Here is a 12,280-nt window from a genome sequence, read left to right as displayed (position 1 = left end):
TAACTCAATAACGAAAGACAAATAACCTAAGACAGCACTAAAGAAACAAGACCTAAGTGATGTTCAGGACAGAAAAACAACCAGACACTTGAGGAAAAAATTACCCCAATACAATTACCACACTCATATTTTATCCAAACTCTGAGTATGATGAAAATACTATTAAATATTTTAAAAACATAACATTAATTGACATACAGACATGCCTGTTAAAAAATCTAATATGAAAACAAATATTTCTGGGTGCCTAGGTGGCTTAGTCAGTTAAGCATCTCCCTTTGGCTCTGGTCATGATCCCAGGGTCCTGGGTTCGAGTCCTGTATTGGGCTCCCTGCTCAGAGGGGGAGTGTGCTTCCCCTTCCTTCTGCCCCTCCCCCCCCCACTCCTGCTCTCTCTTTCAACTAACTAAATAAAATCTTTTAAAATAAATAAGTACGTAATTAAGAAAATAAATAAATATTTCCTGCTATCTATTAATCTCATCCTAATTAACTCTTTAAAAATTATGGGTAAGAATAATTACACACACCAAAAAACTGAGTTACGTATAATTTTTTTTATTTCACAGTCTTTTAAAAAATATAAACCACTAAGTATTTTGAAAAACACACATGGAATAATCACTTAGCAGCCACAATATTACAAAAATAAACCAGAATGAATTGCACAACAGAACAAAATGATTCCTGCTGACTCACTCTAACTAGGACAGCATAATGTTCACCAGGGATCATAAGTGGACCAGTACCACCGCCATTTTTCCGCCATCAATTATCACAAAAATCCATCACAGGACCTATTCCCAGGAGTTCATTCCATTTTTCCAGAAATCTGTACCATGTATAAATGTCAAGTTAACATCTTGAATTTAGTTCCAAGATACCATCTTTCCTTTTCTCTGGGGCACAAGTTCAATGGCAAGGTGGAAGAGTAAAGACGATGGAACACCAAGCACATGACTGGATCAAAACTCCTCCCAGGTAGTTGGAAAATGCAAGAAAAAGAAAGGTGCATACTGTGCTGGACAATACAAGAGCCACTAACCACATATGGCTATTTACATTTTAATTATTTAAAATTAAATAGCATTAAAATTCACTTCCTCAGTCACACTAGCCACATTTCAAGTGTTCACTAGTCACATGTGGCTAGTGGCTATCATATTGGACAGTGCAAATATAGAACATTTTTGTCATCACAGAAAGTTCTTTTGGACAGCCCTGGATGTGGGAAGTGTTTCTTCTTCCTTTGCTTAGGCAGGATGTAGGCTGATTATGGAAGCAGCTTTGAGAAGCAAGTCTTCTCCCAGGATATTCCTAGATGAGTGGTGGAATCACAGAAAGGAGTAAAGTAGCCTTTCTTTACATAGATTACCTTTTCCTATGTACGAAAGGCAGGATCCTTTTCTCGGGATCAAACACAAACTAGACTCCACCAAAAATCTGTAAGGAAAATTAGAGATACATGAACCAGATGGGAAAGCGGCATCCCGTTCCAAACTTCCATAGATTATGTCCTCGAAGGAAGTGTACAGGTTCCTAGGTCCTCCTCTAGAAAATCCTGATGTAGGGCAGGCATATCTGCTGACCACAAAAGCCAGTTCTGGCAGGGGTTTCAAGAAAAAAACCCAGGATGTCTTCACTCTGCTCACTCTCTGGGCAGAGCACTGTTGCTTGGAGTATTGTTAGTTGTGAAGGAGTTATAGTTTTGATCTGTTTCAGTCATTATGCTCCTTGACAACTGCATTTTGAAACCAGGGCATGGACTACTAGTTTGTTCCCCAAAGATCCACCATCATCTTTTTTCCTTAGATTTCCTCAGACTTTTTGGTTGAAGACAGTCATCCGTCCAGCTACAAAAACTACATTTCTCATGCAGCCTCAGAGATATGACACAGTCTGGTCAATGAGATGTAAGCAAAAGTTTCTGGGCATCTGAGAAAGCTCTTTAAAAGGAAGAGCTTTTTCCTTTCACCTTCCTTCATTTTCACCTCTTCCTCTTTAAAAGGAAGAGCTTTTTCCTTTCACCTTCCTTCATTTTCTTGGGGGAGCTGCAGCAACCATCTTGGAACCTAAGGGAAAAGCCACGGGAATCTCAGGAGCTACCCTGACCCTGACATCTGTGAGCTGTTGAACCAACACCAGCAATAGCTTACCCCTAACCTTCTTGTCACATGAGAATGAAACAAAACCCCTGCTTTATTTAAGCTACCGTTCAGTCTAGTAACTTCTACTCTATTACTAACATAGCCATCCATCTTTACTCCCAATAGGAAAGCAAGATTTCTGTCTTAATGTAAAAAAAGCTTGCCTGAAGACTCATATATATTCAATAATGTTCAAGTAACTTCCTAGAGTCATACTAATAAAACAAAAGTCTAAAAATTTTAACTTCAACCTACCCATGTCTACACAGCGTAACAGTGGAAGAAATGACTAGGCTTATTACATAAAATAGTTGCTATTAAAGAAAACAAGAATATTTTTAGCTTAATTCAACAGGAAGCTTTTTCTGAGTGCCTGTAATGTTCTGGCTATCGTTCTAAGCACAGGTCTACCCTGATTGCTCACATTCCTATGCAGTAAGATGCTAACTACTCAGATAATTAATCAGATCACTATTTAATCTACAATCTTATTTTGTGTGGACAAAGTAAGAAATGTAGTGATGAGAACTGATTTCACTGATTCAAACCCCCCACCAAAAAATTAACTTGAAAGGTCTGCAACTCAATTTTTCACTTTTCCTTGTATGTGACACAGACACCTGACAGTGATTTCCTAATGATACCAGAGTTTTAATTGGAGTTTTAGCTTAAATAAGCACATCTACCTCAGAGTAGCTACAAAGATCAAAACCAAAGTACAGTAATCTGTACGTATTTCCTATGTACTGCATTAGTAGCATTAGCATTCTAGAAGTCCCTAGATTAGAGGTATGAGTTAGAAAAAGTAAACATTCCCTATTATCCTAAATGGTTTAACTATTTACAATGTTTAAATGTTGGGCCATTAAAAAAATTAGCTCTTTTGCACTTATTTTGAAACTACAAACAGAATTGGAAATACAAAATGTCAAGTTATAAATGGGGATATTGCATGTATTTTACTCACCTCGTTCCAAGTTTCCACCCCGGCAAATGAACCAAAAACAAATCCTGGCACCTTGTCATTCCCAGAAAAGCCAGTGCATGGCACACTCTGGGTAAATTTTATCTCTTTTTCTGTGGAACTGCACCAGATGGCATCAGTCCTGCATCTACAGCTGTGCCCTAAAATTGAAGTTCAGACTTAGGAATCTACTTTATTAGACATTTCAGATTTTGCAGGTGTGAGTGTGATGTCATTCTCATTCAACTGAAAATGGTTCTCTTTCCAAGTGGAACTGCTGATTCATTGCACTTACAGGTTTGGAAATCAGCAACATGATCAAGATTATCCTAATAAGATTTGAAGTCATTTCAAACAACTGAAATTTAGAGACAACACTGAAATGAGAACACTTGAAATAAAATACTAATATTTCCTAATAATTGAATGATGGTCTAATTCCTCATAATGTAAGAAATTCAACTCGGCTTCTAGCATCGCTGAAGAATCACTAACAATCTTTTATGGAAAACAGAACATAAGAATCTTCTTTAATCAAGTTATACTTGTATGATGAGCAGTTGTTTTAAACATTCCTGACTTTTCAAATGCTTTAATGTCTAGCCCACATGCATACCATCTTCAAAAACAGACTTGGTTTAGTGATAGTCAGGATCAGAATGTGGTCAGTGGATAGAGCAGCCAACACGCACCAACTGGGAACCTAGACCAAGGTAGGTGTCAGAGCATTAGATCAAGAATATGCCAATAGTAAAAACAAAACAAAACAAAAAACCATGAGTTCAAAAGTAGTTCTAATTTAGGGGATTGGTTTTTGTTGAGTTTTAGAAAAATGGTGATGGAATAAACAAATAGAAAAAGGCAGCTCATATACAAGGTGTCCAAGTTTCAAAAGCAGAGGCCCAACCAAGCACGGCCAAGGCAAGAGATCAACAGCAGCAAGGTCTGAGAGCAAATGTGAGGGACCTTAATTTCCAGAGTTTAGGACCAACTTCCAAGCAAATACTAAATAACAGGAATAAATATTCATTGTTTTGGCACAGACAAATGGAAACTTAGTAACTAATAATTAGATTACAAGGAGGTTTTAAAATGGCACTGGGCACAAGATAGAAAAGTAACCACCCTTCACAGGAAGCAGTCAGTAAAACCATCCAGAGCTTGGCTTCATCTGGGGATGGCAGCAAAACACTCACCCTGAGTTCTCTTGTCTCCTCTCTAGAAGAGTCAGGAGGGTTTAAACCTCTGGACAAGAGGCACACTGCTGGGAAAATTAAAGGATTACAAACTCAAGAAGTCATGGAGGTGTTTAAAATAATTTGCCTTCTGGGGGTACCTGGGTGGCTCAATGGGTTAAGCCTCTGCTTTCGGCTCAGGTCAAGATCTCAGGTCCTGGGATCGAGCCCTGCATGGGGCTCTCTGCTCAGCAGTGAGCCTGCTTCCCCCTCTCTCTCTGTCTGCCTCTCTGCCTACTTGTGATCTCTCTCTCTCTCTCCCTCTATCACATAATTATTAAAAATTTTAAAAAATAATAATTTGCCTTCTGGTTATTTATAAAGTATGAAGTGATTGTTTTCCACCCTTGTAAATACCTATAATTGTTAATTAACTACTCCCACACTTATCTTCAATGTCCATACTAACCGTACAACCCCATAACTAAATGCCACTGCAGGGCTGTCAACCATTTAGAGAAATATTGTTCAAAATACAAGATAGTCACTGCAGACGATTCTAGGATTCAAACCGGAAATTCAAAACAAGTCATATCACAGCTCTGATAAAAAGAAGTATAGATAGAGATATAGAATTACATATGTTTATATAGAGAATTATATATATATATATATATATATATATATATATACTTCTATATATATAGAGAGAAAGATATATGCACATGCCTATACCTTATTAAAAACAGGGCTGTTCTAGAAAAGTGAAACAGAAATGTGGGAAATTATCTGAATGTCTCAGGCAAAAAATTTTCCCATAATTATTTACCTACATGAGAGTATTTTTTTCCTTCCCTAGAATTATCAAAATAGTTGTCTTCCACTTCACTTTTGTATTATCCACTTAGGCAAAACTTAGTATTGTGTTGTTTTTATCCTCTCTACACCATCCTTGTACCTAAAAGTAATAACTATTTTCAACATTCAGTCAGGACATGGACAGCTTATCTCACCTTAGCATGATGAACCAAAATCTTCCCTTACTGAAGACAAATTCTATCTGTATTCCATATTTCAACTCCAAAACCCCCTGTATTGTTTTCCAAAAGAGCAGAATGATGATTACAATTGTAAACACTCCTCACAACCCATTCTAATTTCTAGGCTCCACTGCATAGACACTGATTCTTGCACTTAGTTAGGAATCAGTTTGGGTCCTCAGTTCTAGTAGAAAACTCATTTGTTCTAAGAGGGAGAGAGACCCCCCCCCCTCTTTTCATGGCACCCATTTCTTCAAGCCTAACCTCTCATTTTTTTAGGCTCTGGGTCTTCCGAAGTTCAGCTACAACCAGGGACAAAGTGAAATCAAGGGTGGTCTCACTTACCGTTTACAGCAAAGGTCCATCTTGGGTTGTCCCCATCCTCTCTGTGCAGGGCTGCCTCTTACCAACCGTAACTGCATTGGGGGGTCTTCAGCACACCAACCCTGGGCAACACCTGGTTCCAGAACTTGAGACGATGTAAATCGAGGAAAAAGCATCTGGAAGATGAAACCGTTATTCCCCCAAACTGACAGTGCCTGGAGGGCGCTTAGGGCACATAAGTTTAATGCTGCCCACTGATTTCTGGCAAATGGCCTAGTCATGTAACCTGAAAGGACAGCCTTGCTCCTCTTTTTCCTGTTGCCCTACAACGTGTGAACAGTACCTGTTTTCATCACCCCCAAGTCATCTCCCAAATGACTCTCTAATGCTTACCCTCCAGCCATTTGAGATTCAAAACCCACCTGGTGTGGCAACTCTGCCGGCATCAGTGGGGTCTGTGGCTAGAAGAGGAGTAGGGATTAAAGGGAAGAAGGGCCACTGAATCCTCCTTGCCACTGTCAGATGAAGCCCACTTAGTGTCTACCAAAGCGCAAAGATATTTAAAGCAGTCTTTGGAATACTTCAAGAGCGCAGTTTCTTCCTGCTTCCTGTCCCAAACCCCACACTCTCCCAGTGACTTGGACATTAAGGTTGACATTCGATTTTTTTAATCAAATTCGGCTTGAAAGTGGTTGGATTGAATTATCTGAATGATTTAGTTTTCCATCCATTCCGCACCAGCTAAAATGCACTGGAACTGGGAAGAAGAGCTTGCAGGTGCCCAAAGTCATTCCGGCTCCAACGGCTGAACGTCTTTCTTTCTCCATCTCTCGCCACCCGGGAAAAGCTGAGTGTTCGTCCCTAAAAGCAAAGCGCCAGCCCAGGACCCCATACACCCGCCTGGCAACCAAGCCTGCTTCGAGCCCAGAACCTCCCCGAGGGGCGGAGAAACTCGCCCCTCCGCCGACCCCTTCCACACCCGAACGAACCTGCCAGGGCTACAACCGAGCCTGGCACTGGAACCTGGGCGGCCACGGGGACAGAGAATCGAGGCTGAGATCCAGCCGGGCGCCCGCGCAGCTCGGTGCCCTGCCGCTAGTGCCCGCGCCTTGCGGGTCACACGGCTTGCTCGCGGGAGAAGCCCCAAGGCTCCCGGTGCACGGAGAGACGCCCGGGCTGGAGCGCCCCCGCGGTGCTGGCCACAGAGTTCTTCAGCTGCTTGATGACCACGAAGAGCAGGAGGAAAAGTAAGAAGAGCAGGAAGAAGAAGAGCGCCAGGTAGAGCAGAAAGTTGAGCTCCCACTCCATCCTGGAGGCGCCGGCGCTCGGTGGCAGTGCGCGCTCGGCGCGGAGAGCAGCTGCCGGGCAAGGCTTGCAGCCCGCTCGCCCACCTTCGGGTCTCCTCCGCCCGCTTACGGGCGCCCCACGTTGGGCGCCTACTCCGCGGTCCGTGCTCGGCTTCCCCCAGCTCAGAGGAAACGCGCCAAGGAGCTGGTTAACCCAGCTCCGCCTCTCCCAACGAGCACAAGAGCCTCGCGCTGCGCTGAGATCCTCTCCTGCGCTCTTGGGGACGTGAGAGGATTTTTCTAGGAGCGAATTTTGCGGGCGGGGACACCAAGGGAAGGGGTTATGGCTCAGTCTCCCAAGGGGTTGGGGCTGGTGTTTCGCAAACGCTATTAAGATCTCCATCCCAACATCCAGTGGGTATCTAGCCCCCCTCCCTTCCTAATTAATTTATTTTCCCCTGTCCTGGTTTTCCCAAAGGGAAAAGATGCGATGGCCCAGAAACCCAAAAGAATGAGAGGGAGCAGTGAAAGTGGGGTCTAAAGGGCTGAGCGGACTTAACGGTGCCAGAGGGAATTCCAGCTCAAGCGGCCTTGTCCTTCAGAGTTGCAGTTGCGCTCAGTAGGGAGTGCTCTCTCTTCTACGGACAACAGGTCATTTCGGAAAGCATTAAGAACAAAACGCATTTCAAAAGTAATAGTGTACAAAGCTTCAGAACGCTGACTTGAAATTCAGTTTCCTTAGTTGGAAAGCAAAAACCAAACAACAATAAACAATTGCTTGAGATGCTCCTTTAAGTCCCGAACTCCTCTCTGTATTTGATTAAGATTACCCATAGCCTATATGGTGCAGCTTGTAAAGAAACCCAGTTTATCTACTGCTGTGTAAAAAATTGCCCAAAACATAGTGGCTTAAGATGACACAAACATTAGTTCTCTCTCACACTTTGAGACGCTCTCACAGACTCAAGAGTTTGGTAGCACTTGGTGATTCTGGCCTGGGGTTTCTCATGAGGTTACAGTAGGGTGTCAGGCAAGGCCATAGTCACCTGAAGGTTTGAATGGAACCAGAGGATTCACTTCCAAGGTCGCTCACTTAGATGGCTGATAAGTAGTGTTGGCTCTTGCTGGGCACCCTCAGCTCTTTTCGATGTGGGCTGCTTGTGTGTCCTTACAACACTGGTCTGGCTTCCCCCAGAGAAAGTGACCCAAGAGAACAAGGGTTGGAGCATTCCCGGTAGCGCAGAAGCTCTGAACGCCCGGCCAGTGCCAGGAGTGACCTGGGTGTGGCTCTTGTTGCCTGCTGCTCAAGACATCCTTGATTCCTGTCCTTTTCCCAGATGTGGCTTTCCTGCCTCCCTTCCATTCTGTTGAGCTTCCCCTGGTTTTCCAGTATATCTCCTTATTACAGCAAGAACGAGTGGTTACTGCCAACTTGCAGATGCAAATACTGATAAAGCATTAATTACAAGCTTTGCATTTATTATGCACTCATAATCAATAAAGTATTTGGTAGAAAAGGCATATGCCATCGGCACATTGCCATCCTGATAGCCAAGCTATCAAAGAATGGAAATTGAAACACAGAGAGGTTAAGTGACATGCGTAAAGCCACACAGCTAACAAGTGGCAAAACTGGGATATGAATCCAGGGAGTTTGGCTCCCAAGCCTTCACTCACAGCCTCCATGATATACTGCCTCACAAGGGAAAGTACCCCTTTCCTGTGTATGACCATCAAATTAATGACCATATATTTTTTCTTTTGAGTGTTAAGCTTACAGAAAATAAAGTTCAAGAAACCCATACCTTCTGCTTACTTATATCTCAGCTCCTTCCTTTGAAATCTTTAAAACCAAAGTTTCAAATGAGTGAGTGTTTGCCTGTAGATGTTGAGAAAAGAGGTCAACAGATAAAAGTTTGGTGTCACCAAGCTCAAATCCATTTCAGCCTTCCTGACCATAGCTCTTTAAATTTTCCTTTTGTCTGAGCAGCTTAAAGAGATTTATAAATCTAGTCACTCTCAACAGAATTTGTATTTAAAATAATGTTGCTACAACAACAACAACAACAAAATAACATTATATTTATTAGATGCTCCCAATGCTTTTTAGCTTCTGGTCATATTTATACACCTCATGAGATGGTCTGAATTTCAGTTTCTGTTATACAAATGACTCCGTAGATATAAGAGGCAATCTTTCTCTACCCAAGTATGTATATTAATGGAAATCCATAAAAGAAAACCCAAGCATTTTAAAAGGCAGAAAGGACAGTTTACTTTAGATAAGAGCTTGACTGGTTCAAGTATCTAAAAAGAAAGCCCTTGTGCCCAAACTGGTACAGTAGATGGAGACTATTTTGTTACAATCCCATACCACTGCCATAAGCTTGACCCCATATATGCTTCCACTTAACATGGTGACTACTCATAGTCAGACTTTATGTATCTTTCAACTCCTCAGTCCCCTCCTCACAAGTCTCGAAGCAACTGGATATGGCCCCTCGAGCAGGCCTGTGGACGGCTATGGTGTAAATATCAGACCATCCCATTGTCTGTCCTCTTCCTCCTCACCCCCACCTCTGCTAGGAAGGAATCTTTGATCATAACAAGCATTAGAACTATTTATGAAAAGTGATTAAGGGTAGCAATAGAAGACTTTGTCTTAGAAATGTGCTTCCCTAAAGAGTCTGAATTCCTAAGAAAACACTAAAGGAAGGACTGTAAAATACTCGTGTCACCATCCCCAGGGGAAACCTACCTAGAGTGACCTGTTGGGGGTAACCTGCAGGATGGAAGCAGTTTCCCCAAGACAAGGGAAGGACAAAACTGGGAGACTAGAGAAAAAGATGTCCAGGTATCTTTCTAAGACTAACTCAGTTTGGTCTGAAATGAACCCAAAAGAAATGTAAGAAATATTTTGCACCATGCTCTGGCCTCAAAATGTGCTGTTGACCATGATTACTAACACAGGGTTATTAAGTAACTGCACACCTTTCCAGGTGCTCTGGATCTTAAAAACTGGGTTACAGGTCGATGGCTTCTGCTTAGATGGAATCTCCTGTAAAGCATTCGTGCATGTGCTGAGGATGAAATCCATGCTCTAAGGAAGTTCCAGGCCCTAAGAAGCTCTGCCCTAGGTACTCAGGGCCTGAATCACCCCAGTGATCCTGGCAATTCTTAATGGCCCCAAATATCCCAGCCCAGATTATCCATGTCCCTCTGATACCCCAAATCCCTTGTTTCTTCCCCATACACAAATGTCCCACCATGTTCATTTCTAGGCAATACAAACAGGGCTTCCTTGGAATTGCCCCTTTTACATGCTTTATAACCCCTACAACACTCTAGGTCAGAATCAGAATATCTATGGGAATGCTTCCTGCTGTAGATGAGCAGAAAAGTGAGATGTTCTACCTCAGGGCGTCAAATTAAGTTAAACAACAGTTATTGTTAAGATCCTGACAACGGGATTTGCTTTCCACACCCTCACCTCTTTCATCTCTTTTCCTACTCCAGCCCAAAAGAATGACTTTAGCAGTTTTGCAATACTTACAAAATGAGATACTCTTCAAGAAATAAGTAAAATGTAAGTGACAAACTGCTTAAATCTCACATAACCATTTAGGAATTCCAGTGGGAAGGAAGGAAGGGAGGGAGGGAGGGAAATCTAAGGAAGAAATTTATTTGAGGGGTATGTGGGAGATCCTTCTATGTGGGTAGCCTTTGAAACCCAGAATTCACCACTAAGAATAAATCTAGACCCTGTCCTTGGTTTGGAATGTCTTAAAACACTACAGAAGATGCCCAAGTCCGTCCAATAGTGAAAAAAAAATTAAGCGACAGATTGTGCTAACGTCCAAACAATATTTCTTTAATTTAGACTCTTTCCAGTAAGTTAGCAGTAACATTAAAAAATGTTGATGTGACTGTGGCTGACTCTAGACTTTATCAATATAATGTCATGTAACAAAATAAAAAATCTGAGCATTATTAAGTAATGTATCTTTTGTTTAGCACAACCTCAATAATGGCGGTAGTGAAACTGTCATTTCTAATGGAAGGTCTGCAAACTTCTGTATGAACTGATAATAATCAGAGCTGTGGACTTGCAGATGCCTGTGCATAAACGTAAGACTAAAATTATATTGCCACAAGGGAAAAAGAAATTGGAAAAAAAAATTAAACTTGTCTGCAACCCATACTCCTTGTGAAATGCCAGCTTGTAAGATCTGGTGACCCCAGAAACTAGGACCTGTATTCCCCAATCTAGGATCCAAGCTGCCTTCTAGACATACACAGGCAAACTGGCAATGAACAGACCTGGGTCCTAGTACCAGCCCTACACACTCTACCTTATACTATACTGTGCAGTGATGGGAGTGTCTTGAGTCCTATGGCTTGGACATGTATCTTGGCTTTATCTCTTGTTATCTGGGTAAACTTGAACACCTTTGGTTGCCTAACCAAGCACCTCATCCATCTTTCTCCCTCATTAATAGGATCCTGACTTAATTCAGGTATCTACCTCTTTCCCATGGGCCCCATGTGACTTAGAGGAAACTGTATTGGGGAAGTGCATCCAAGTGGTCTAAAAGTCATTCAGTTAATATGAGATTTTATATATATATATATATATATATATATATATATATATATATATATATATATATATATATTATATTTTGTTGTTGTTGTTGTTCTAGAAGGGACACATGACATAAATTGACTTAATCTAATTAAAGAGAAGTATTATCTGTTTCCAAAGAATAAAACAAAACCACTGTAGGTATCTAAAGTAGGGAAATTGGTTAGACAGCTGTTGAATGAATACAAGAAACAGAGAAGGTAAGGTACTAAAAGATTATAATCCCCTGGACTAGAGGAGAAAAAAAGAAAATGGAATTACACAGAATTGATGGTCGCTGTTACTCAGAGCCTGTAATCTCTGTTACCATAATTTATGTCCAAGACTTCTGGAAATTGCAAGCCTACAATAGACTCTGGGGTTCCAAAAGGGTTATATCAGACAGATGCTGCTGCCAGTGCAACCGTTATTTAGGTGGGGACACAAATTCCAAGTGACTGCTAATCCATCATCTCCCCAGAATCCTCCTTCTCTTTTTCTAATTGTGGTAAAACACACTTAAGATAAAATTTACCATCTTAACCATTTTTAAGGGTACAGTTCAGTGGTATTAAACACATTCATTATGTTGTACAACCCTCATGACATCCATCCTTAGAACTTCTTCATCCTGAAAAATTGTAACTCTGTACCCATTTTACAACAACTCCCCATTTCTTCCTTCCTCCAGTCCCTGGCAGCCACCATTCTGCTTTCTTTC

General features: G+C 41.5%; 1 protein-coding gene across 18 annotated transcripts in view; it reads right to left on the bottom strand.

The window, feature by feature from the left end:
- Positions 1–537: 537 nt before the first annotated feature.
- Positions 538–12,280, bottom strand: part of SMIM43 (small integral membrane protein 43) — a 36,703-nt gene continuing 24,960 nt past the window's right edge. For 7 of the 18 annotated variants that reach the window (XR_009352506.1, XR_009352499.1, XR_009352504.1 and 4 more), the window contains 4 exons: positions 5,671–5,825; positions 4,307–4,371; positions 3,114–3,271; positions 538–1,442 (listed from right to left, as the gene is read on the bottom strand). Coding sequence is in view for 11 of the 18 variants with exons in the window: in XM_059169173.1 (XP_059025156.1) it covers positions 6,766–7,338 (573 nt within the window). In the remaining 7 variants the exon portion in view is untranslated. Of the gene's footprint in view, positions 1,443–2,013; positions 2,072–3,113; positions 3,272–3,726; positions 3,814–4,306; positions 4,375–5,670; positions 5,826–6,071; positions 6,111–6,638; positions 11,539–12,280 lie in introns of those variants that run through there. The other 11 variants (XM_059169173.1, XM_059169217.1, XM_059169210.1 and 8 more) reach the window with 11 other exon arrangements.

The sequence above is a fragment of the Mustela lutreola genome, chromosome 1 (assembly GCF_030435805.1).
Source record: "Mustela lutreola isolate mMusLut2 chromosome 1, mMusLut2.pri, whole genome shotgun sequence".
NCBI classification, from domain to species: Eukaryota; Metazoa; Chordata; class Mammalia; order Carnivora; family Mustelidae; genus Mustela; species Mustela lutreola.
Note: the sequence above shows the minus strand (reverse complement) of the source record. Positions and strands in the feature narration are given on the sequence as shown.